This window comes from Rhamphochromis sp. 'chilingali' (genome assembly GCF_963969265.1).
Source record: "Rhamphochromis sp. 'chilingali' genome assembly, chromosome: 17".
Lineage (NCBI taxonomy): Eukaryota > Metazoa > Chordata > Actinopteri > Cichliformes > Cichlidae > Rhamphochromis > Rhamphochromis sp. 'chilingali'.
The window spans coordinates 21469149-21496985 of NC_137944.1; the positions used below are offsets into that span (position 1 = coordinate 21469149).

Here is a 27837-nt window from a genome sequence, read left to right on the forward strand (position 1 = left end):
AATAAAAATAAAAATATTAAGGGAATTACAGTTTTTCTCAAATGTTAAAACACAAAAGCCAATCCTATAACCCAAATGACCAGTAGTCTAAACACATTTACTAAATGTAGCCACCATATTCCAGTACCATAAACACATGTCACATGAAGACACAATTCACAAAACACAACCCTCTGTACTCATAAATCTAAACACATTTTTCCTTGCTAAAACACATGTTGCAAAACAACTCTGCTCATATCCTCAAATGAAAGCCCATGTGATGCAAAATGCTTGCCACAGTCACCAATCTTTGAACACAGGGAACACACCTGGCGTCATTCACTACACACAATGACTCAAAATTGAAGACACTTGTTGCTAATGCTGTACCCACATGTAAAAGCAAGTTCAGAGTGCACAGTATGCTGAAGATTCCAAACAAACACAATGGATGAAGGCAGAGTCAGGGGAAGAGGAATTTGATGCAGAGGAGGGAGATAAGATAAGATAAGATAAGATAACCTTTATTAGTCCCACACGTGGGAAATTTGTTTTGAGAAGAGCTGGCCCTGGAAGAAGAGGAGCAGGCCAATGAGGAAGAGGAGTTCAAATGAGAGGAGGAAGAGGAGCGACCAACGAGGAAGAGGAGAAGGCCAACATGGGAGAGGAGAAGGTCCAGGAGGGAGAGCAAGACAATCTCGCACCATCATTACGGACGAGATGCGAGCAACAGCTCAGCGACATGATGCCGCACAGTGATTGTGGTGTGTGTGTGGTGTGAATAACGTAAATAAAAAAACTTCACACCCTGTTCATGTTTTCAAGATTACTGTTGTGTGCAATAGATTCTGTTTTTGCATTGAGTTGTGTTACAGTAGTGTACGTACATGCAGGATTTTCTATAGATTTATACTACTCATATGAAACTCACAAATCTAAATGCCTAATCCTCTGCAGAGATCTACGACGATCCGTTACTGTATAGTTTCTAAAATATGCATTGGCAGTTATGGAACAAAGAACCTTCTCACAAATTGAGCATTGTGTTTTCAATTGTTTTGCTGTAGTGTGTAATGCTGTGTATAGTGTTTACAGTTTTGACAGCTTCGAGCTGCTCTCTTGGTGTGGGAGTTTGAGTTTTGCAGTGGGAAGGTGTGGTTGTGTTTATGTAGCTTTAGAGAAGGGTGTTGTGTTTGGACATTGGGGGACCTGGTGGTAACGTTTGTGAAATGTGTTTTAGCATTTGAGAAAAACTGTAAAAAGGAGTCTAAGATATGGGAATACCTAAAGGAAATCTCTGTGGATTAGGTTTAAAACAAACCATTTTCCATCCAAATCAAACTATTTAATTGATCCTGTTTTCCACATGAATCATTGGAAGTGATTAAATAGAGGGCCAGCATAAAACCATATATTTTTTTATATAATACTAAATATGAACTTGAAGGAAAATTCAGATGTCAGACAGAGTGACTACACACTCGCTTTCTTTGGCTCAGATAGTTTTCTCCTCGCTGATAACCAGTCAACCTGCATTCTTATCTGCTATGTTTGGTGTTTGTATCTCCTGAGCAGCTTCACAGCCATCACACAAATATAACCTTCTGTCTCGCTGCTTTAATGACGCACGTACACACCTCTGTGTCTGTCTCGCGTTCTTCAACTTTGTGTCTCTCTTTTACAGTTTTTGCCCGTTGCTTGAACACTATAAACCCATGCTCAGACTAAAGTAACACAACGTGAAGCTTTTGTTACCATACCTCAAACACATGTACCCCTACCTTAAACAAAAGCGCTGCTTTGCACCCCAGTACCAATTATGCAACACTCCTACTCCTTTATGCAACACACCTACCCCTTTATGCAACACACATGGTCCTGCATGCTACACTCTATGTCATACATAAGACACTTCGCTCACAAAATGAAATGTCAGGGTGCCATTCGGAAAACACATGTATCCAAAATACAAAACACATGGGGTAATTGCAACCACGCAAATACACACCTGAAGGCACTTACTTGCAAAACCGAACACCAATTAGCCAACTACAAAAAGCCCTCAGCGTAGCCATTTCAAGAACTTCGCAAGCATGGATGGAGGGAGAGCAAGAGGAAGAGGAAGAGGAAGAGGTAGAGGAAGAGGTAGAGGAGGAGGAGGAAGAGGAGGAGGAGGCCGAAGAGGCCATGCACGGACCCATATTTCTGATGAAATAAGAGCAACTTTGGTGGACCATGTCATCAACCATGGCCTGACTATGAGGGAAGCTGGGCAGAGAGTCCACCCACATCTAAGCCGCTTCACAGTGGCATCTATAATACGAACATTCCGACTAGAAAACAGGTCTGTCTTCACCTCCATACCTTCTGCTCTACTCAGATGGTTCCATAGCACTGTTCTACAGTATATCACATTACCATATCAAGTGTACGGGGTGCTAATGCTCCTTTTGCAGCCAAAGTGGCTGATTCCTCATATTGAAGTACAGTGTTGTACAGTGGATGACACAGTACGTACAGTAAAGTACTGTATGAAAAATAAGCAAACCGATGACAATATGTGGTTGTATTCCTCCAGAATGACCCGAAGACCTTCTGGGGGTGGACGGCAACGCCTGTTCACACAACAGCAGGAACTTGCCGTTGTGGACCTAGTGAGGGCAGACAATGCCATCCGTCTCCACCAGCTACGACGGAAAATACTTGCAGACAGGCGAGTGTTCAGCAACATAGACCATGTGAGCATCACCACCATCAGACGCATCTTGGGTAAACACAGCATCACCATGAAGCAGCTCTACAGAGTCCCATTCGAGAGGAACAGTGACAGGGTCAAAGGACTTCGAGCTGAATATGTACGGGTACGTGTAACTGTCCCTTACATTTACAATAGAGTATTGGTGAAGTCCAGTAGCAGCTGAATATGTACCATATCAGTACCACATGGATCTATTCTGAGAGCTACACAGGTACCTGTGTGATGGGGTGAGGGTGCTGTATGTGTAGCACTGTAGTACAGTGATATGTTCCCCTTTTTTTCAGAGAATCTTGGCCATGGATGGAGCTGCACAGCCTCATGAATACATTTTCATTGATGAAGCTGGATTCGACCTGAGCAAAACAAGACGACGGGGTCGTAATGTAATTGGCCAAAGGGCAATTGTGCACGTCCCAGGGCAGCGCGGGGGAAACATCACATTATGTGCCGCCATATGCCTTCGAGGACTTCTGCACCATCATGCAATGCTAGGTCCATACAATAGCCAACACATACTCACATTTCTAGATGCTCTCCATAACATAGTTGTACAGAACAGACCAGATCAGCCCAGGTTTGTGGTGATATGGGATAATGTCAGTTTCCATCGGGCTGCTCTGGTCCAGGCCTGGTTCACCGACCACAATCAATTTGAAGTGGTATACTTGCCCCCTTACTCACCATTTTTAAACCCTATTGAGGAATTTTTTTCGGCTTGGAGATGGCGAGTATATGACCGCCAACCACATGCCCGCATGCCTCTTCTGCAGGCAATGGAACAGGCCTGCGGCGACATTGAGGTGACAGCGATCCATGGATGGTTTCGGCATGCAAGAGGGTATTTTCCCCGGTGCCTAGCGGGAGAGGACATAGCTTGCGATGTTGATGAGGTCCTGTGGCCAGACCCCAACAGACGGCGGGATCCATGAGCCCACTTATGCACACTTGTCATGGTTTTTTGTGTTTACAGTATAGTGTTTTTTCTATTGCAGTATTATTGTGTTGTGGTTTTTTTTTTTTTTTGCTTCATCTGAATTCATGGTACTGCGATGTACACTATTGAGTAGGTCTATTTGCGTTTTTGGTTGTTTGGAAATGTGTCTCCTGTAAATGTGCCTTCTGAATACACAATGGAAATCAAGGACTGCAGTGTTTTATGTAAAGAAGACTAGTGTGTTCCCCCTGATCTGTAAGTGTTTGCATATGATGCAAGTATGTGTCATTTTGTCAACAGAGTTACATTTTGACAGAGGAATGTTAGGTTTTGACAGCAGAGTTTAGGTTTTGGGAGTGGAGTTTCATTTTGGCACAGATGTGTATGGTATATTTCCCAGTGTTGTGTCGTGTTTACTTGTGTTTAGAGTTTTGGCACAATGAGCGACGTTTTGCCAAATGTGTTCAAGCAACGGGCAAAAACTGTAAGTTAAAGTTATCTATTTTCTCCGTGTCCGTTTGTCTTACTCGCCGAGTGCTTTTGTGTCTCTGTGTGTGCGCGTGTGTCGGTTAAAGTGCCAGTGTTTCATTCAGGGTGGTTGTTTGTGTGTCTGCCTGTGTTCAAGAAGCAGAGTGAAAACAAATCACTTCAAAATCCCCAAGCTGGGTTTTTTGTGTGCATGTGCGTTTATAAGTATGTGTCTCCCAGGACAATTTACATTGATGCTGTTGTCAGATTGGAAAAAGAGCATTAGAGCTCTTTAAACATCAGGTGTCTGCAACAATGAAAACACTCCAAAAAACACACAGACACACAGAAACAGCGATGTGTTGTCACATTTCGAAACACACATTTAGAAAACACTGTTTGTCTCTTGATTAAATATAGTCCCCTGTCATACCAAACGACTTTTTGGATTTACGTGCATATGTTTCCCTCAGCACTTATGGATACTTTCACTCGGAAAACAGCTTCCCTTGTAGCTGTTTTGATATCAGACACGCACCTCATCAAACACACCAACACTGAGATAAAATTCGCCACAAAGAAACACAAAGAAGGAGGAAGCTATCTTTTATGCATCACAAACATCCTCTATGAAACACATTCAGCTAGACAATCAGCAAGCTGCTTTGTTTCACTTCCAGCCAGTCCTCTACTGCAACACTCAGCCAGTTGGTCAGCCAGAAGGTAAAAAGCTTGTATGTCGCTCATTCACTCAGTAATCCACTGACTCATTCAGTCAGTAAATGAATAATTTAAGGAATCCTCTCTGCACTCACGCTGCTCCCTCACACCTGTACTGCCCCCTCTAAAGCCCTTTTCTACTCTGGCCGTTAAAAGACATCCGGCTAATTGCTGCGATAAAGGGCTTAGTGTAGGGATCACTATATATTAGCAGTGCTTTTTGTATAGATACCAGGATAGGTCCTTCGGATCCCTTTACTGCTGTCAGAAAGCCAATGAATGAAGACAGCAATAGATGTTTAGTCTATGACCATATTTTAGCTGCAGCTTTTAAGCGGATTACAAGGAGTAGTGAAGCAATCGTCATCAATTTTAAGCAAGTTTACGTTTTTCTTGACTTAAATTTAATCAATAATCAACATGACCCTTTACAATTAAATGTGCTATATCCTTACTTCCTTTGACTAAAGGCTGACCACCTCAGTTTTTGTAGTATGCTAGATTCTAACTAGCTAAGGGTGTCAACAGTACAAGCTAACTAAATCCCAAAGCTCTTCTTTGGATGTTGGATGCCTTTTGTTCCCATCTGTCAAAATGATCCCACATCAATAATGCTGAGGTGTCTTTTGCCCTTCTCCCCCGTCCCTCTTCTCAGCTGTTTCTCTTTCCCTCTTTCTTTCTCCCCTTCTTTCCCCCAGTCAAGTCTGTCCCGTATTCAGTAAGTGAAAATAAAATAAACAATAAAAGGTGAATCAAATGGACCATTACGGCAAGGCTGGGATGGTCAGTTTGGTAAAGTAAATCCGTTGGGCATCTTTCTTTGCCTTTAGACAACAATTCTGATGGCAAAAGAGCCAAACGAGACAGGCCAAAAAAAAAAAAAAAAAAATAATGCTGAGGTACAGGTTCTGAGGCCAGTCCATGACTGAAAATGCTCCAGTGTGTGTTCTTTTATCCAGGTATCCAGGTGCATTTGCAGTTTGTCTGGTATCAAAAAATGTAAGTAAGGAAAGAAAGCCGAGTGAAAAGCAGTCCAATGTCCACAGAGTCTAGGTTATTGGAAGCCAGACATTTTGAGATTAATATGGCTTGTGATGAAGAACTTTCTGAACCATGAACAGAACCATGACAGTAAAAAGACCCTTACTTTAGTTAAATTTGCCCAATCTCACATGGTTGGCCATCTTTTTGGGCATGTCTAGATAGCTTCCACAGCTCTTATTTTTAAACCACCCCTTGGAAGTGCCAACAACTTCTTGTGTGTGCCCCAGAATGTTTACCATGGATCTTAAACTTCACCTTTTCTTTCAAATGAAAAGCATGTGACGGATCTTTGCTGAGCATTAGAGCTGAGTGTCTGTGATATAGTTCTATATCAGCTGATGAGGCGACAGTTTGAGGAGACAAATTTGAAGCATTCGTGTTAGACTTTTTCCAAGATTTACCAGATTATAGACTCTGAACTGTTTTCTAGGGCGGGGCGTCAATGTGGACTTCTATGTAATATCCATCTGATGGAAAACATTCAGAGGAAAAAATCAAAGTTGCAGGTGTGCCAGCTCACTGCATTTACCAAAAATAAAAGTTAAGTTGAAGGAGCACTGTTTTGAGACACTGGAGGAGAATCGGTGCACATCACATAGGCTCATATTTAAGGGGACAAAGCTGGACTTCCATGAAGAGATCTAAAAATAGCAGCAACACTGAAAACAGTCTAGAGGTGAATGAAACAATGACCTTGAATGTGAAATCACCCAAATTACATAATGCTGTAATATAATAATAATAATAACTTTATTTATAAAGCGCTTTCAAACAAAGTGCTGTACAACTATTTGAAACTAAAAAGATAAAAAAAATAAAATAAAAGCGATACATAGCAATACAGGTAAAAGACACAATACAAGTTAAAAACAGTAAAAATTTCAAAACTAAAAGCCATAGAATTAAGACATGTAAGATAGGGTGAACAAATGTGTCTTCAGCTTAGTTTTAAAAACCTCCACAGAGCATGCCTGCCTGATATCTTGAGGGAGGTTGTTCCACAGAAACGGGGCATGAAAAGAAAAAGCACACTCTCCAATTGTCTTTTTTCTGGCTCTAGGAACCTTTAGAAGGCCAGAGTCCTGAGATCAGAGAGCACGGTGCCAGTCCGTTTAAAGCCTTGTAGGTGAGCAGCAGGACCTTAAAATCTGCTCGAACCTGACAAGGTAGCCAATGAAGAGAGTTCAGTACAGGGCTAATGTGCTCAAATTTCCCAGTTCTTGTTAAAATGCGAGCAGCTGCATTTTGCACCATCTGTAGACCTCTAAAACTTTTCTTTGGTAGCCCTGAAAGAAGAGCGTTACAATAATCAATGCGTGAGGACACAAATGCATGGACAAGAACCTCTGCAGTGTCGCTTGACAAAACTTGTCTGATTCTGGCTATGTTCCTCAAATGATAAAAGGCGGTCTTTGTTATCTCTTTTACATGAGACTCGAAAGAGAGCACCATGTCAAACCACACGCCCAAGTTTTTTACCTTGTCCCTACAATTTATGACACTGTCATCAATTCTCAAGATGAAATTTTGGGACAAGTGCTGAAATTTGTGTGGCCCAATGACCATCAACTCTGTTTTATCAGTATTTAGGAGCAAGGAATTATCCGATAACCAGCCCTTAATTGCAGATAGACAAGATTCTAGTTTAGAGACTTCAGCACAATTTCCAATGGTTAAAAGAACATAAAGCTGCAGGTCATCAGCGTAACAATTAAAGGTTACATTAAAGAATGTAACAGAACACCAAGAGGCAGCAGGTACATAGAAAACGGCAATGGTCCAAGTACAGAGCCCTGAGGGACCCCATGCCTAACTGCCAGTGTTGGTCAAGTTACTTGAAAAAAGTAATCAGTAACTAATTACTGATTACTTCCCCAAAAAAGTAATCCCGTTACTTTACTGATTACTTATTTTCAAAAGTAATTAATTACTTAGTTACTTTATAAAAACACGATTTACAACCTGAAGAGGTGATAAAGCGATAGATCTTTCAGCCCAATTCTACTTTTTCTACATAATCCATCATACAAAATGTAATCTAATGGAAAAGTCTCTTTTTTTTTAACTTGTTTTATCAGTTTTAATCTTTTAACTTTATGCATCAAGCAAAAATTTAATTATATGCAACATTCTCTGACTTGAATAAATTAGTTTAACATTTAAAGCTATTTTCTGCACATTCCAGCACATAAAATAAAATATTTTTTGTGTTTACACTCACTCTTTCAAATAGATGCAAGTAAAACACAGCAGAAAATAAATAAAGTCAAAGACTCAGCGGTCCTGTTGCTCTATTTTCACCTGTAAAGCAGGACTACGGTAGGCGGAGGTTTACCCTGGTGCAGGTGTGCCGCGGTCAGTTGAAGAATCCACGACTTTCTCTGTGAGTTTCCCATTACGTCATTGCGCACTCGGTGCTTGCTTGGAAGTTTAGGGGGTTTTTTTGCTGTAAAAAGAAGTTTTCTTCCCACGCACAACGGACACTAATGTTTTTGTCACTTTTTATGGAATCAAACTCAAAGTAAGGTCAGTACTTCCACGCTTTAAACGCTGCACGCTCATACTCTCTCCCACAATCGATATGTGATCCATTGTTGATCTGCACACAGCTGTTGTCACTAACGGCGCACTTGCTTACGTCACTGTCGTGAGACATTCTCGCAGAAAATCACGGTTTTAGTAACGCAGTAACGCAGCGTTCCTACTGGAAAGTAACGGTAATCTAATTACCGTTTTTGCAATAGTAATCCCTTACTTTACTCGTTACTTGAAAAAAGTAATCAGATTACAGTAACGCGTTACTTCTGCTCACTGCGCAGGTCTCAGAGAGATCATTTTTAAAACTAACAGTCTGAGACCTCCCAGACAGGTAAGATCTCAGCCACGATAAAACATTTCCTGTAATTCCAATAAAATGTTCAAGCCTATCTAATAAAATGCAGTGATCCACAGTGTCAAACGTAGCACTTAGTTCCAGCATTAATAAAACTGTATGCACCTGTTCTCAAAAGCTTTTGGCCACACCTTATATATTACAGACTGACATTTCCAATTAAGTATAAAGAGAGGTGAGAGTAATGTGTATGAGCTACTGAAGACATGCGGTTAGCATAAGATTTTGTTGTCAGTCCTTTCAGAATTTAAGTTTTCGTTGATGCTCACCAATCACACAAATGAAAGCACTTGAACTATTAATCTGTTGATATTAAAATTCTCAGATGTGAAGGTAATTCTGCTGAGACAGTAAGTTGTAAGCTGTGGGACTTTTTGTCTTGACCAGAGACAAAAAAAAAGTCTTTCAGTCTATTGCTACAGCTCTCTCCACCTACAGGTATAATGCTCAGCTGAGCAGAAGAAGTTCCCTCCTATTGTCTAGGGACTGCTGAAAGGCATTCTGTGTAGTCAGTCACTAAGTGAGAGAAAGTAGTTGAGGCTGTCAAAAGGAAAGAAGGTTCCCGTGAAAGTAAATTACAACATTTCATCACAAAAGAACTCCTGAAATGCACTGGAAGTACAAAAGTAGGAGACTGGTGGCGCCGGGGATGTCATCCTTAGAGACAATGAGCAGAGGATCAAGAGTGTGAGTGGCAGCCACCACAGAGTCTACAGCGTGCTCAGCATGCATAATAGCACAGTCATGCTCACCGCAGAGATTTCACACACAAAAAATAAATAAAAACTAACACTGTACTTGGAAACTTACGCACATTATCAGAAGACTGGAAACTATTCTGCATGTTTAATGCTGTTTGTTGCTATGTTGGATTTTCCATAACTAACGGTGATCATTTCATTGGTCCTGGCTGATTTCGGCTTAAATTATATCACTTGTGATTTAGCCGGAAACTCCTTTTATTGAATTGATCCCACGTTTATTTACTTTCCTTGAGACATGCACATACGTGGAAAGCTATGTCGAAGGATTAAAAGAGGTTTTCAGTCATCTCATGAGTTACAATGTATTTCCTGGACAAGTCTGAATCAGGCATTTGACCTCACAGGGTTAAAGCAGACCTTGATATTTTTTTATGTAACATTTTTACGGTCTGAATGAATCTGTTTATCTTTTCCCTGAATTTACCTAGATGGCTTCTCTTGTATTAACAAATAAAGTTTAAGTTGTTTAAGAAAGAAAAGGCCACATTACGTGCTTAAATGGCTACAACAGAGTGTGACAGATTCCATCTGTCATTACTTACATGACTGCAAAGTTTTGAACACGGTTGCTCATTTTTGTTTTGGAACCGTCTTAATTCGGTAGTTTCTGCAACTCTCTTGTGACAGTACAGAGTCCGCTTGCAAAATGGTGTGGAGGAGGATTTTTGGCGTTTCATTTACCTCACTGTTTATGCGTGTTGATATCTGCAAGCTCGGGTAAAGGAACAATTAAACAGCTGTAAGCCTGGAAGAACAAAAACAACCAAAAAGAAGAGTACAAGAACTGTTCTGGGCGAGAAATCGCAGCCACAGACAGACACACACACAAGCATACATACACAAACAGCAACAGAATGGGAAGTAATGGAGTGAGAAGCGAACGCTGCTGTCTGACATGAAAATCAACATTGCGTGACATGACCATTATGCACACACACACACTCACATACACACAGATCAATAGCCAACTGCTTAGACCTCAAGCAAATCATTTGGAAAAAAAATCTACACACAGACATATCCAGCATACATGACATCACTGATCACCGATTTACAGATACCACACATGTGCAGGCAGATCGTGACTGTTAGGTTAACCTAGGCACTGGCATCTTTATGTAAGTTTCAGCCTTTTGACACATGTATTTTCTATATATAAGTATATAAATTTTATATCAGTGAAAACCCAAGAGTTATTTGAAATTCAAGAAAAGGATGTCACTCTTTTAAGAAAAAGCTTGCTTTTGTGAACAAGAGATTGCATTACTGTGCAATATGCTGTCACTGAAATGTGACATGTGTGTCGATCAGACCGAGATGAACCAATCTGAGGATACATTAGTGAGACTTAGTCATGTAATACTGTAATATAACTACATGAGTGCATGCATACGAGTTTCCACATGTGAGATTTGCTTACTGCAAGATGGTCTCTCGTTTTCCAGGTCAGTAATCTGTGTGTGTGTGTGTGTGTGTGTGTGTGTGTGTGTGTGTGTGTGTGTGTGTGTGTGTGTGTGTGTGTGTAGGCGTGTGTGTGTGTAGGCATGTGTGTGTGTCTTAACTGATCTACTTGACCTTTCAAGGTAGCGTTTAAAACTCTTTCTCCAGCACGGAAATAGAGCCAGTGAGACATAAAACATGACATTATATGTTCATCACAACCTTATATAAAAACACACATACATACACAATGAAAGCTAGCAATACTTTCTGAGTGATGAAAACAATGTGGCAGCACTGACATTTAACTGAGTGAGTAACAACAATAATCTATGTTCATACAGGTTTTTCTCTGTATTTGAAGCGCCTCTGTTTTCTTCTTCTATCTATCCTACCATTGCTCTTGTCTACTTGCCTTTTTTTTTTTTATATCAGTGTATTTTGATTCTAGGCACATTTGTATAACTGCACTTAACTGGATAGTTTGCCATCATAAAAATACTCATTGGATGTAATCATGATTGAATCTCTTAAATTTGCCATTTTCTCAGTCAATCATTTCACTGTTCTTAAAACTGCAGACTGCGTAAAAAAGGAAACTGTGGGTAGCTACATGAACAAAGAACCAAGCTCATTTTCATTAGGATAGAAACTGTATCTGTGCAGATTTATATGGGATATATCTGTATACTCTATCCATGTTAGTCTACTTAAAACAAAAATGATGGCTTATATTTTACTAATGTTGATGTTGAAAAAACATGACTGCTCTCCTATAGTGCTTGAGGGGAAATCACTGTACAACATCTTTCTTATGCAAACGCTGCAAGACTTCTAGGCAGAAGAACATTTAAACAAGAGGGGGCTTAAGGTCATGATAACCATCCCAGGGATGGCAGCAGTATTCAGCTAATACCTTGTGCACCACACTAGTTTAAAGTTTCATATCCAGAGAATTAATGAAAGTAATTTTTGTGGCTGGTATTTTTTCACCGTGTTCCTACTCGAGCACACTGTGACAGCTCTTTAAGTGAGCTGACACTGAAGAAATATTTGCCTATGTAAACGATCCTCCTCAAGGTTTCTATCTTTCTGTCTCTCTCCCTCTCTCTCTTTCTCACACACACGCCCTGTCAGCTATAGTAGGCCAGTTAACAGTAATTATGAGGTTCCTCGTTAATTAGCGAAGAGCACCCAGCTGTTTCAGCCCCACAAGCCAAAAGGCCTTCAGCACATACTCGAACACACATGCACACACAGACATAGACACTAGCTCATGCGCACACCTGGGGGAGTCTTGGTAAAATGTCAGGGCTGTTCAGATTGTAATTACAGGGAGATTTGCTGCCTCTCTCACAAAGCTGAGATAAACCACCTGACTGACACACAAACAGATATCCACACGTTCACACAAACGCACAAGTAGCCACACACTCAACTTTTACAGAAAATCAATACTAAACTCTGTCTTTGACATCCACCACATTAGGGGTGACAGAGTAACAACTAGTACTACTGAGTTCATTTTTCAGTCTTTAATCATTTAAGCTACATGATTTTTTCCAAATATAAAAAAAAATAATGATTAAAATGTACAAAACCTAAAGAAAGCCTAAACCTTTTTATAGCTTGGTTTTTCTTTTGCTTTTAGGCATCTTCAACTATAGAGTAGAATCAATATGTAGGTCTTCTGCAATTAACACAACAGATTTGAATGGTTAATGTACATGTCTTTTCATAAACAAATGTATTTAGTAATCCAGTACATTGATGACTGACTGTATGTGAGCCACTGTGATGATGATCAGGTTTTATAGCCTGGTTTAACCTATCATCAACAGACCAGACAAGCTGATGTCCTAAATGTCCAAGGTGACCTGAAGGCCAAAGTGTGAAGAGACTGACAGAGTAAGAAGATGTCAGGAAAAGGTCGATTTAACACTATGCAGAGTTCTACAGCTTCGACATTACTGGAGATCCAAAAGTACTGCGTAGGCAAGAATTCACAAAAGAAGATGACTTCCCAATATTACAAGAAGTTGAGACAGCAATGAGAAAGCTGTAAAAGGGGACAACTGCAGGTTTTGGCAATGTTCCCGCAGAACCTTTAAGAAATGGAGGAGAAGTAGTGATTAACATTCTCACTGTTGTGTGCAATAAAATCTGGCAGATAGGAGAATAGAGGACATCCTGGGTTCAGTCCATCATCATTACTCTGCGTCAGAAAGGGAACCTCCTACAGTGTGGACATTACAGCACCATAAGTCTTATCAGCCACACAAAGAAAGTGATGCTGAAGATCCTTCTCAACAGGCTGAAACTGTGGGCCAAAGAAATCCTTGAGATAAAAAGCAGGGATTGTTCAAAAGAGGAAAAAACACCATATACCAAAGTTTCAGCATTAATGGTCTACATGAGAAAAATCTATAGCACCAACAAGAACTTTTCCACATCGCAAACTTCCAGCCATTTGAAAGGGTTTGGTATGGGGCCCTGTGAGACACAATGAAGAAGTACAACATGAGCGATAGTCTGATTACCATCATTCAACAGTTCTACAGCAAGCCCACCAACAAAGTCCTTGTGGAAGTCACCGCAGGGGACTTGTTCCTTACCTCAGCTGGTGTCCTACAGAGCACCTACACTATTCAACATCTTCCTAGAACAGCAATATGAGAAAACCTGGAAAATCTAATGGCGACCATCAGCACTGCAGGTCAAACAATCACCAATGGATAACATGCTGATGACACTGTTAGAATGGTTGGAAAAGAGCTGGAAGAACTGTTTCTGTTTCTGGTGAAAATAAGTGCAGAAAACAAAAGATAAACAAATACTAAATACTTCGAGGTAGGGCTGTAACTGTAAATGGCAGTGATTTTAAACCATATGTCTGTTGTTGATTGGAGAGCCAAAGCTCTAGCCATTGTCTTCTACATTTTTCTGATGAATGGACAAGGCTTTACATCCTTGAAAATATGATTTGGTTACAAATGGTGGTTCAGACAGTGAGAAGACAGAAATTAGTATTAGACTTAATGCATGCATGCATGTGCTTACAGAAGTCTAGGAAATTTTGGCAACAGCTGTATTACAGTTTTTTACAGACGCTAGGACACATTTCTCAATACTTAGGTCACTTTTGCAAAACTCTTCACACAATCCTCCTAACTGACCGTCAGCTTGGCAAAGCAGTTCATTTCACATTCAAAATGCACTACAACTACCAAAACACTTCATTCAGGTCTCAAATAACCTCATTCTTCCAGAACACTAGCAAAGGTTGACAGCCGACAAACACACTTTGTCACCCACAAAACAATGACCTAAAAAACACTAACAACATGTAGCATTACACAGTGTTTTCTTGTGTAAAACAAGGACACATCTCTGTTTATAATTTCAATATATGTTACTGGAATGAATCAGACATCATGCAGAATTCGTTAATATTTGTTTATGTATTTTTTATTTTTTTGCACTAAGTAATCCCAAAATACAAGAATTTGTATACACACCATCCACTGATACACATACAATAGTAATGCTAATCTACTCGGTCTTCTCCATTTGGCCACAGGTTCTCATCCACATCACATCTTATGTCATCTAGGGCAATACACCTAGGACAGAATCTTCTGGCATGCCAGAATTGAAGGAGTTGAAAAATTGAAGGAGTAACACCTGTGTAGATGTTCATCTACAATGAGAATCAGCTGTGGCTGGTTAAACTGCATTTTTAGATTTAAAATATGTTTCAATAAAATATTGTTGTTGAATTTTGCTGTCTTTTCAAGTTTTGCATTGTGTTATTGTTTTGGCCATAAGTTTAACAGTTTTGAAAACAGTATGTAAGCACATGCAAAATGTCCTGTCCGTACAAAGATTTTTGGCAGTTGTTGTGTCTGAGTGAGAAGATAATTCATGAAATTTGAGAGATGTAGTCATTGAATGCATTTTGTGCCAAAACAATGATAACTGGTCCTCAGTTTAGCCCACATAGACTTCTGTTGTGCTCACTGTGTGAGGAGTTTTGCAAACGTGACCTAAGTATTGAGAAATGTGTCCTAGCGTCTGTAAAAAACTGTATTGCATAAATAAAATGAATTTCCTTCTGCAATGCTAAATAACATTAAAAAGTATAACATGTTGACTTCCATTTGCAATATGGAATCAAACTGCAAAAGACACTTGACTAATGTCTACAAACTGAACAGTCATATCGCTTTATTAGGACCTCTGTGCTTGTGTGTGTGTGTGTGTGTGTGTGTGTGTGTGTGTGTGTGTGTGTGTGTATTTATACAGACTGACTATCAGCTGCTTTCTACATGGGTGTTTGAGTTTCTGTCTATGTGTATGTAGTAAATGTTATCTTTGCAGGTTCCTGAAAGCCCACTGAGCTGTGAAGAGGAGGTGCGATTATAATTTCAGCTTCACGCTGTTTCCACCGTAGTTACATCAGTACTAAGTACTTCCTACACCTATTTCCCCTGGTGTTCCTTTTCATAACTCTTGCCTCCAAGGGCACAGACAACAACAAACAGGAAGTACTATCCATTCACTTCTTTTCTTTTCACTGAAATCTTAAAATGACATTTGCAAAATTATTATAAGCTTTTGTAAAATGATATTAAAGTTTCATCTACCCCTACCTCTGCAATCAACATGTTTACATTTCCGCTTTTGCATGATTTAGACTTTTCGTGTACATATGTACTCATGTGATATCTGGTTTTAATAGTTGTGCTAAGCAATAAGCAAATACCATAGGAATGTGCTGTATATAGAACAATCTCAGAGCGGATTTCAAAAATTTTTAGTTATTTCTGTGGGGCTTCACACAATTTTCAATCAAAACAAAAACAAAAGTGTACTATCACTCAATCAAATAAACCATCAGTGGAAGACATTCATTAAAAAGGCTATGTGTGAGCTTCTCTCACTTTAATGGACTAAAAATATTGGACTAAAAATGTAGTTGGTTTTATGAAAAACTACCTGTGATTTACTGTTTCATTCTCAGTATTCCAGGAGAATAAGCATGCATAGCATGTTCTGAAATAGTGAAGAAGATGCACCTGCGGCTCATCTACTGTGGATATGGTTGTCAATCAGAATTCTAAACGAGATTACACTTTTTATGAGGCACTAAATTAAGGCCAATCAATTTTCTGTGTGTTGTAACCTGTCCAGCACGATGATAAAAATGCTGCGTTTGCCAACAGATTCTCAGAAGTTTGCAGTTCAAGCAGAGATAGTCCAGAGCTCAAGCTCACTTGACACTCCATCATTGTGCATTAAGCAGAGTGACCGCACATCCACAGCAACATAACATTTCCAAAAGCAATAAAAAACACATTCTCTGTAAAACCAAATGTGACAGCTGGTTCCCACTATTGCTCAAGGCCCACAAGACAGCAAGACAACCTTTCAAAATGCCATCTCTAACACCAAGTTCACCCAGTGTTTAAATTCCTCATAAAAAAAAGATCATCCCATTATCAATATTGTTGCTGACATCACTGTATTTTCACATGAAGTTTTAATGAATTAATTATTTCACAGTTCCTGTGCTGCAGTGCATTATGAATTTATTCTGTCTGTTAGCCTCACCCATCGAACACGGAAAGGCTAACGCTAGCATAATCAAAACCACTGCTTTGTTCTGGAGTTGATTCTTTCAGTAGCTGTTCCTCAACACCAAGTACACAATCTTTGTTCCAATTCAGGGCTTTCACCCTTCAAAGGCCATATTTAAAGGTTGATTATATCACAAGTAGGTTCCTCCAAACATGACCCACAAATGCATTCTAGGATTTGGTTTACCTGGGATATGAACAAGGCACTGGGTGGATTCTTCCCAGCCCACCCTGTGCCAAGATTCATCGAACACCAGTGTTGGTAGAACCCAAGTAAAGCAACTGAGGAATAAGCTTTAACAAGATGTACTGGGTGTTTTCTCACTCTAGTAATTTAACTGTTATAATAATCTTAAAAATCACTAAACTTGAGCAAAGTTACATGACAATAGTGATGCAAGTGTCTGTGAGGCCCCGCATCCTTTAAAAGCCAGTACTTCAAAAGTTGAAGTGCTTTTATAATACCTGAGCCTGTCACCTTTGCTGTGAATACCAACATCTCTGCAGGATTTTGCATCTGTCCTGTTTCCCCTTTGTCTAATTTCCATAGGTAGAATACATGGCCTGTACTCTCTATTCAAGGGACTGCTAGTAACTGCTAATAATATTTGTCTGAGATTTTGCAGAGCAGAAGAAGGCGATACAAGGTGTATTTAATATGTTGATATGTTTATTGTGGGCTCTATTATGTTATTTATATCATATTGTCCAGGTAATAATAAACTGTACCCCAGATCACTCTTAAAAACATTGCACATGCAATCCTCATCAAAGAAAACAACAGACTAGATGTTATATTTTTTTTATTATTTTAGGAGACTTTCAAAATCATCATAATTGTTAATGTTGATTTTATTGAATAAAAGCTGCTATAACTAACATGTATGAAACATCTGAACATCAAAAAATAAAAATGAGAGACTAATTCAGCTCAAATTTAATTGAGAGCACTAATTAATTAATTATTTAATGGTGGATTTATTTATTTATTTTATTATGGCAGCCCTCCCCCTCCATAAAAAAGTTCATTAGATTTGGTACTCACTGCCTGTGCAAAAGTTTTGGGGCCACTCCTCATTTATATTTCTCTAGGAAAATGGGAAATAGGTCCAGCATATTATTGAAACATGCAAACATAGACGGAAGTACATAAAGCAAAAACAGAATCTCTATAATTCCAACACACTTGAAAGTCAGTATTTGGTACAACCATGTTTTCTTCAACAACTCTCTTGGTTTAACACAATTTAACCCATGGCACACATTTCCACGTAATTAAATTCTTAAGTAAAATAACTCATTCTTTATCATGTCAAACGAACACATTTACATAAAACAAACAAGAAATAATGATTTAAAAGCATAAACACAATGCGTACATGTTAAATAAACACATTTTTTATGTGCGCCATGATTAAATTGCGTTCATTCGAGTATCATTAATTTTATACTCCTTTAAATGCAGAACCAACTGTAATGGCAAATGGAGGGGTTCTTACATAGCGCTTCTCTACTCTGAGCACTTAAAACGCTTTACGCAATTTGACTAATTCCCCCATCCAAAGCCATTCATACACGCACTTTTTGCTATGCTTTTTCCATGTAACTGCTTTCTGTCTAACATTCACAGACATTCATCCTCCAATGGATGCATCGGAGAGCAGCTTGGGGTTAGTATCTCGCCCAAGGATATTTGGCATGCAGACTGGAGCAGCAATTTGGTGTCTATATTGTTTCTTTCACTGTATTACAAAACACATTTTACACAATAAAAAATATAATGAAAATATAAAAAAGCTATAGTTTTAAACATATATTAACATGTTTAAATATCTACATATCTGCTCTCCATCGGAAGAGATGATAGGAGATGCAGGTATGATAACATCTGAAACTGAATTGCTCTATACAAATCCTTACAACTCTCTCAAGGTAATATTTACATCATTAATTTGAGTTACTGCCCCTCATGACCATAGTGGGCAGATTAGTGCGAACTACATGGCCAACACATAAATCCACATACTTCGCCTTTTTATGGTGTATGAACAAAAATAATTTCTTTTTGTATCTAAAACACATTATCAGTCCAAATGACAGAGCACCAGTAACAAATGTGACGTTGGTTTGATCTGTAGCTTTTCTATTAGATCGGCTTGTCTAAACGGTGAGGCCTATCGTGCTTCCAAAATTCATCAAACTCCAATTAAGAATGTCTTACACACATCTGTAGGACAAATGAACAAATTAATGGATGTTATCCATATAATCCATAATCCTATTCAATTTCATTATGTGGGGAAACAACTGGCTTGTATATTCAAACCATAATTGAAAACATAAAATGAACTGCAGAGTAAGGTTAATGGCTTAACCAGACTAGCATGAAGGCTTAAGGGAACAGTCATTTAAGTGAAACACTACATGCACATGCAAAGGGCATCAAATTAATTATATTAAATAAACTTTTCTGTGGTTTTCTTTACATTTTAAATATCTGAACACTTAATCAGAGCGACCTTTGTTTTATTTTGTGACACTGCAATATCTACTGCAAAACGCTTGAAAATTGCAAATAAAAGTAAATGGAACTTTTATTTAGTGTGTTTACTCCTTTAATTTAGAGTTAAAGTGGCTTTGAGATCAGAACAAATTGCTCAGCTGGCTTGTTTCCCATGCAGGCAGGATTTACTCACGTTTGACTTTTAGCAAACGTTGCCTCCAAACCTTGATGTCAGCCAGCATGCATAACAAGTAGTCCATACAGCCTAGTCTCATAAATAACAAATGAACAGATAAGGAACATAAAAGAAATTCCAACAACCTTTGAGCTGGTTTTGTATCCCGGTGTCATCACCTCTTTTCCCATTATCTCGGTTAACTCCAACAGAAAAATAAATCATGAAATAAGTGGCAAACTACACACATGGCAAACACTTTTACTTCAGATATACAACTGAGCAGAGATCCTTTGTGGAGGCAGGCTTTGATTACTTCTGTGGCGCGGCCGGGAAAAAAAAAGAAGAAGAAATTTTGGTGAAACTGAACCTGATCAGTTGTGTGAAGTAGAGCGAAACATCTTTTGAACACGCTGACCTCCATGACATATGTGGAGTCCAACGTTCCTTGTGGTCGAATGGATTTTAATTCTGTTGATTTCAGTTCTACAAAGGTGTGATCCTGATCCAGTGACTCAATTCCTTTTATCTTTCAAACCCTTTTATCCTTTTATCGTTCTATTTCTTTTGATCTCAGAAACTAATTTCAGCTCAACCTCTACCAGGCATTTGGACATAGACTACTCCTTAGAATAGCCTTTTCCTTCCTTTGTTTGCTGGAAGATACACAGTAAATTACCTCTGACAGACTTTATGGAAAGGCTGGGAGTTGCTGTGAGACCAAATTACCAGTACTACTGAGTTTTTCTTTATCTTTTAAATATATTCTTATGTTAAGTAATTCCTGTTCAAGTCCACATTGAAAGGTCTTTAAAAGAAGATTAAATCATATCATATGTTGCCATATTATTCTATTATTTTCTTAAGTTAAAACATTTATTAGCACATAATGTAACATAATAGATAAAATGTAATTTTATAATATGTAGTTGCCAGCATTTAACTTTAGACTTTTTTGTGTATGTTTTTTCAAATGTAAGTGTGAATAAAAACATACTGCAATGTTTTGCAAATCTTATAAATCCACATTTTGCTGAGGGTACAACATGTACCACTTTAACTAAAAAATGGCAATGTCTCAAAATAGTTGGTATGGGACCATGTTTACCACCATGTAGCATCCTGTCTTCTTTTAGAAACAGTCTGTAAACGTCTAGGAGGCGAGGAGACCAGCTGTTAGACTGTTTGGAGAAGAATGTTCCACTCTTGTCTGATACAGGATTGTAGTTGTTCAGCAGTCCTGGATCTTCCTTGTCATGATACATCAAATATTTTCAGTTGAGGAAAAGTCTGAATGCTGGCCAGTTTAGCACCCAGACCTTTCTATTATGAAGAGATGCTGTTATAATAGGTGCAGTATGCTAAATTATACAAGGCAAAGCATGTTGTCTGATGGGAGCATATATTGCTTTAAAATCTGTATATACTTTTTTGCATTCATAGTATCAGATGTGCAAGTAACTAATTCCATAGGCACTAATGCACACCCATACAATCAGAGAGGCAAGATTTTGTAATGAGCACTGACAACAAAACAGATGGGTCATGTACTCTTTAGTCCAGAGGATCCAGTTTCCATGTTTTCCAAAAAAAAAAAAAAAAACAATCCAGATTTTTATTTGTCTAGTCACAGAATGTTTTACATTTGCCTCAGTCCATTTTAAATGAGCTTTGGTCCAGGAAAGATGGCTGTGGATCATGTGGCTTCTTTTTTGAATGAAAGACCTTTAACCTGCATTTTTGATGGCACAGTGAATTCTGTGATTTCTGTAAGGGTTCCAGTGATTTCCAGAACAGACTTTTTAACGCAGTGCTGCAGGACCATCATGGGCATACAATACTGATTTTTGTCCTTATATCTAGCGCACAAATATTTCCGGATTCACAGAATCTTGTGATGATTTTATGCACTGTAAATAATGAAATGTTCAAAGTCCTCACAGTTTCATGTTGAGAAACCATTTTACGTTATCCTTAGTTCCACAATTTCTTGATTCAGAGTTGTGAACCTCCACCAACCATAACATCAAAAAACATTTATATCCATACTCAAATTATTGATATTTTTCACATAAACCTGATTAGTTTTCAGATGTTCCTGAAGCTGTTTCTAGCAAACTGTTGCTGTGTTTCCAACTTTCATTAAAATAATAAAATACCTCAGTTTAAACATTTTATAGATTTTCTGTCTTCAGTTATGAATAAAATATGAGTTTATGAGTGTTGCAAACGATTGCATTCTTTTTTATTTATATTTTACACAGTGAATTTTTTTCAGAATTGGTATAACCTCCTAAGACCCGAACTCTTCCACAGCATGCATTTTTAATTTCTCTTTGATATTTGGGCATATTGGGGCCCAATGAATGTAAAAACAAAGAATTAACAGATTTTTTTTTTTACCTCATTTTTGTTTTTATGAAAAAAAAGAGCCACATATGAGGATATTCGTTTAAAATTTTGATAGAACAGTAGTAAGTGGATATCAGGCCCTTGTAGAGCAAAATTGAGTATTTTGGTCTAAATAACTCAAAATGTGATGTCGACATATGTGGACGCCAGGTCCTAGGAGGATAAAAACAATGTGCTCAAAAATGTCATAGTGCAAAGAAACCCGAATGTGTTATGAAGAACACACTTTTTGATAAAGGAGAGGTATGATGTTTCAACCAAAATTATGGTTATTGTTTTCTATTAGCAACAAAATTGTGATTAAATTGCTTTCTATGACTTTCAAGCCAAGGAGGCACTTAACTACATCCTCATTTTTTGTAAAACCACATAAAATCTAGGGGAACATTGGCAGCAAATACAACAGCAACAAAGTGTATCACAGGAAGCTTGCCAAAGAAAAAAAGACATTTTTGCCCACCTCTCAATTTTAAATACACTTAGTCATTGAGGGCTAGCAGGAGGGACTATGCGCTTACCTGCTGCTCCTTGGCAGGTAGCTCCATGCCCTCCTGGGTTTTAATTGCACCTTAGAACACATATGCATCAACACTACAATGAGCGGGTGGAGGGAGGTTTGGAGTCTTCTCCCACCCCCATTCTCTGCGGCCTGCTGGAGCGGGAGGGCTAGTAGGAGGAGTTGGCCGTCCGACTGCGGTCTGGGGTGTGGGGCCTCCCTGCTGCTGCGGAGTCGGGGTGGTCTGCCTCTCCCCACCGCAGGGAAAAGGGTAACACCACCTGGGTCTGGGTGCAATTCCCCCCTCCAGGGGCAAGGGTACCTAGACCCGGTTCGTAGAGTACGCTTGGGGAGTGTGATTGTGTGTACAGCGTCTCTTTATGTCTGTCTCCACGTTGGTTGAGTGTGGAGTGAGTGCATATGAGAGCATGAGGGTGGGAATGGATGTTTGTGTCTGTGTGTGCCTGTATGTCTGTGTCTATATGTCAGGTTGGGTATCAGACGCCACCTCTCTGGGGACACCTCAGGCCCTCCAAGGTTTGGAGGCCTATCTCCACCCACCACCACTTCCCCTGCCGGTGGCGGACTCCCTCAGGTGTCGGTGTGTTGGTGGTTCTTTGTGTCTGGGGGTGGGCGTCCGGGTACACACCGGCTCACTCCTTGGCGGCCGCTTGTCGGGGCCTGGGGCCTGGGGCTCGCTCGGGCCCCTTTGGAGGTGGGGTGCCCCCGGCCTCTCGGCCTGGGGCTCGGTCACTCAGGCACAGCTGGGGGCCGGCGGAGCTCACGGGCGCGTCACTGCAACTCCCCCTGGCTTCTGCTCCGCGGCTGCTGGGCGAGCCCTCATCTGGGACTCTCCTCAGCTCTTACTGGAACAGTGGCGCGGCTGCCCCTCTGTTGGTCTTCCATGGTCTCTTGTGTTCTGGGGGCCTCTGGATGTCTGGAGTTTTGATCTCCTCCATACCCGCTTCACACCCTGGAGGACGGGGCTGTGGCCCCCCCACACTCCCTAGCAGATCATTACATGGAGAAACCTTTGGAATGCAAGCATGCTGATCCACACAGGTATGCACACATGGGTATTCACAGACGCGGACTAAAGCTTTCTTGGCTGCTGCCTCAAAGCACACTGTGCGCTGTCTATCTTGCGTGCTGCACAATATCGTTTATTATTTAGTAAATACTGATATCTATGACTAGCTAGTTTATTGTGATGGTGCCTTGTTTTCTCTATTATTATGTTGCTCTTTGTTGTTTGCTGTCTCCTCTGTTTGTTTTTTTTGTTTGTTTGTTTTTTTTCTCCATACAGGTGACCCAGGAGTTCTTTTTTTTTTTTCTCTCTCTCTTCCCCCCCCTTCTCACCGTCTCTTCTCCCCTTTGGTTTTCTTTCTTTCTCTCCCCCTCTTTCTCTCATTCATTCCCCCTGTCCTATTTATTAAAAAAAAAAAAAAAAAAAAAAAAAATGACAAAGGATGAACTGAAGCTCTGCCATCACATAATGTCGCATACTGCTGTTTCTGATGTCATTTAAAAAAAAAAAAAAAAAAAGAAAAAAAAAAGAAGACATTTTTAGCTTATTGAATATCTATAGCACTTGCTGTATGCTGTAGTGTTACACGAGCCTGTCTTTTCCAAAACCAATGCAAAGATTGAAATTATACAAAGAATTATCGATGTTTATGTGGAAAGTAATTGTAACAGGAGTTCCACATCTATAAAACCTACAAGACACGATATGTGTTTTATATTGTTTGCTAAGTTTAGAAATATAAAATCGTTTTGCAAAAGTGAATAAATGCACCGTGTCTCAAGTTTCCATGAGTTTTCCTTTCACTAAAGCAGATCATGAGCTTACCAACCAACAACCAAGTCCTGTGATCACAATCAAAATGCATTATACTGTGCTTAATCCAACCAGTTTTCCTTCCTATTTGTTTGACTGCAAATTCAAAAAAGGGACAAAGACATGAAAAAAAAACTTTCAGGGAGTCACATACATTTAACACAGACAGGTGCCAGAATGGGAGTAAGCGTGGTGCGGTGTCAGGTTTGGTTGTGGTCATGCAGTTAAGCATCTGTTCTCTGTCTGACCCAGTAACCCTGAAAGAAAGCGGGAGGAAGACAGTGAGACAGAGAGAGGGGTAGGGTTAGGAAGAAAAAGAAACAGACGGCAAGGGTCAAAGTTCAAATCGTTTACTGCTCTCCACTTCAACACCCTGCTAAGCTTTTGTCTGGACAAAAGCTCTCTGCGCATACACCTTAATTTAGCTGATTTTGCTCTTGATTAGACAGATGTCAGAAGTTTAGAAGTTAAGGTTTCATGCATGTACAGTATATATGGCTCATGTATGTCCCTGTGGAGTATTGACACACATGAGCAGCAAGTGAAGCTTTTTTTGGTTTCTGTCTCTACAGAAAGCTATTTTAGAATAGGCTTGCACTAAATACTGCTCTAAAAATACAACTCCTGGACTCACAGTGCAAACATTAGGGTTTGAAGTCTCTTTGGAGTAATTTTATTGCCTATTTTAAGGGACCAAATTACCTTCAATTTAGCTGCTTTGTAAAAAGTTGCACCACAGTGAATCTGAGTGTTGCATGGGGATGCATAGTTCACTGATATTATGACTGACATGAGGGTAAGCAATAAAAAACTGAGGAGAGGAGAGGAGAAGAGAGGAGAGATGTTAGGTAAGCAGGTGACAGCAGTTGCCTCCAGCTGTGAACCGAGTGCGCCCAGAAACAGCCTGACAGGGCCTGCTGGGGAAATGAGTCTTCTCTGGGAATAAATCCGACAAGCACACACTTGCATTTGCACACACACACATACATACACACACAAACATGCATGCACACGCACATACAAAGGACTCCTGTACACAGGGGAAAATACACATACATAGACAGAATGAACAAGAGTACAAAAAGGCTCCCAAGGCGCAAGACTCAGACAGGAAATACATCATCACTCAAGAAGAAATGCATCACCTGCAGAGGTCTGAGACTCCTAGCTTAAAAGACTGCAGGATAAGGTGATAGTGCTAACGCATGCAAATGCAGCTTAATGATGATAATAAAGATAATAATCCATGAGCTATATTTCTTGCTCATTTTGTGCAATGTTGCATCAGGATACAAAATCCTGTAGGATTATTTACGAACAGAGGAGTTAATAACCATAATTCTATAGTAAAAACACAATCTTCATGAGCATAACAGTATGAGGTGTTGAGGGAGGGAGATTGTGTGCTTGTTTAGATAAGGTTTGCGTGTATGATCTTTGCTGACAGCCTGCTTCTATGAGCACTGTCATCACATGCCAGGCCTAAATGGGAAAAAAGCCATTCATTTCCATTCTCTGTCTCCAATTTCCCGTGTGTATCCATTTATATATTTTTAATACAAGATAAAAGTATTCTTTTACATGATAATTGTCAAATGCTTCCCACAGAATCAATTAAGCTAAGTGCCACACTTTCTGTCTTTAAAAAAAAGAAATAAATGTAAAACTTGCATGAAATATTGAAGGGTTGGATTAGCTCCAATTTAGGGCAAAAATGTAGCTGGGTTCACAGACCACTTCTTTGTCTGCTGTACACTCATCAATTTGCAATTTCACTTTTTTAATATCAATAATTTAGATTAAAATAAGATTTATTGGGTTAAAAATTGATTTAAAAAATAATAAATTAAATTGATTGAGTGTTCTATAATCTGACTGTACATATTTTACAGTCGGAATAACAGAAGAAAGACAACCGCAGTAATTGTTTAGTACCAAGTTCTTTAAGGCACTAAGTTAAGGTGATAATTGGTAAACATCCACGTCAATTGTTAAGTTTTCTCACACCTAAACTGGAACAAGTTATGTTGAACATTTATGTATTTGCATTTATTAAAAATAGCTCCATTTACCTCCGGAGCAAAACGAGAAGCTTAGCAACTAGACACTGGGCTTGTCACGATACTAGAATTTCAAACTCAATGCCAATACTCGAGAAAATATTTAACACTCAATACCATACTCAATATCACAGAACAATTCTGCACATGTATTTGACACCGCCCTGTTTATTTCCTGTGCTTCTGGTGATCTGGTACCATCTCTTCTGATAAACAGAGTTGGTAAGTTGGCTGTCACTGTTTCTGCCAAGCTGACTTTTCTCTGCTTTAACCTGAGACTTTAAGAGAAACATTTTTAGACACAAATAATTGTGTTATCCTGTTATATTAACACTGTATATTAACAAGCAAGACTGATATCGTTTGCTGCCTAGATCCAAAATTACATTATTGTTTTATTATTTAGCAATAGCTGCTAGGTGCTACCTTAATGATAATTTAACAGACAGCTAATGTGGCCACTGGGTAATTGCTAATAGTTATACAGCTAACATTAGTGTGTGCACCAGTCAGGTTACAATTTAAAACTTTAATGTTGTTGAAACACAGGCTTTGGTGACCTCATGAAACTGCTTGTACATACTGGAGTGTGAAGTTGTGTTAGCTGGAGGAGGTGAAGAAGGTTGCAATTGTGTATCTAATATGATGGTAATTTTTAGTTTCCATTAGTATCTTACTACAGATTTTTTATGAATATTATTTACATCACGACTATCTAAAATGTGATATATATAACAGTGAATTGATGAGTTAGTTAAAAAAAAGATAGAAAATTAGTTAGAAAAAGCAAGGCACAGAACCATACAGAATTAAGTACTTTAGAATTAAGTAAGTTAGAAAATTTCTAACTACAGCAGAGAAATAAATATTTCTATTATATTTTGTGACTCTAAAAGAAAAGATCACTGTGAGCAAATTAAATTCTAAATAATTCTCACTAACTTATGTTAGTTTAAGCTTTGCGTTATATTTATCAGTAACATGTTTTACACCTACAACAGTGTTCCTTGAGTAGACATGACGTATATCCAATTATTAGGACCTAACAACTAGGACAGGCCTGCTTCAGCTGAAGATATACCATAAAATAGGATGAATGATAAATTCTTAATCAAAATTGCATTCAAGTTTAATATCCTCTTACAAGGATTTTCAAGTAGATTTTGAGGCTCTTTGACAGAAAAAAGAGCTTGATCGCCCCCACCATTTTTACCTGGAAGATCAGCAACCTACAAGCCTGTGAAGAAGACTGCAGAGCTTCTTTCTAAACAGTAATGAGCAACCATCCCACTTGTGTCTTTTCAGTTCTTCATTGTTGTGGTTGCCTGCGTCCAGACATTCAAATGTGTCCACTCCACCAAATTGACTCATTGACATAGTAGCATTTCATGGCATAAGTCCAATAAGTGCCCCAGGAAGCCTAACGATTAGCCAATCAGTGCCATCAGCGAGATTAATGCCTCTGACAACCACTGTAAGCGATGCGTTATGACAGGGGTGTTTTAAACAGCCAGTGCTTGCATGTTTTTGGTAGCTATGAGACATGACTACTGTACAACAAATGCAGGAGCATGCAAAAATATATTTTCTTTACCCTTAAAACCTTAAGACAACCAATATGTTGGCATGGCTACACATCAGTGTCAAATTAAAGTTTATTACATGTAGATTTTAGATTCTAGCAATATACACAACAACGTATAAAGTTA

At 39.1% G+C, this 27837-nt stretch overlaps 2 protein-coding genes across 2 annotated transcripts in view; one reads left to right on the forward strand and one right to left on the reverse strand.

Moving 5' to 3' along the window:
* csmd3b (CUB and Sushi multiple domains 3b) overlaps nucleotides 1-27837 on the reverse strand; it is a 416246-nt gene that overhangs the window by 379381 nt on the left and 9028 nt on the right. The gene's annotated exons all lie outside the window — the stretch shown is intronic.
* LOC308384726 (uncharacterized protein) lies at nucleotides 1864-4165 on the forward strand. Its single transcript, XM_080863314.1, has 2 exons — nucleotides 1864-2843; nucleotides 3025-4165. The coding sequence occupies exons 1-2, from the start codon at nucleotides 2076-2078 to the stop codon at nucleotides 3667-3669; spliced, it is 1413 nt and encodes a 470-aa protein (XP_080719440.1). The 5' UTR covers nucleotides 1864-2075; the 3' UTR covers nucleotides 3670-4165.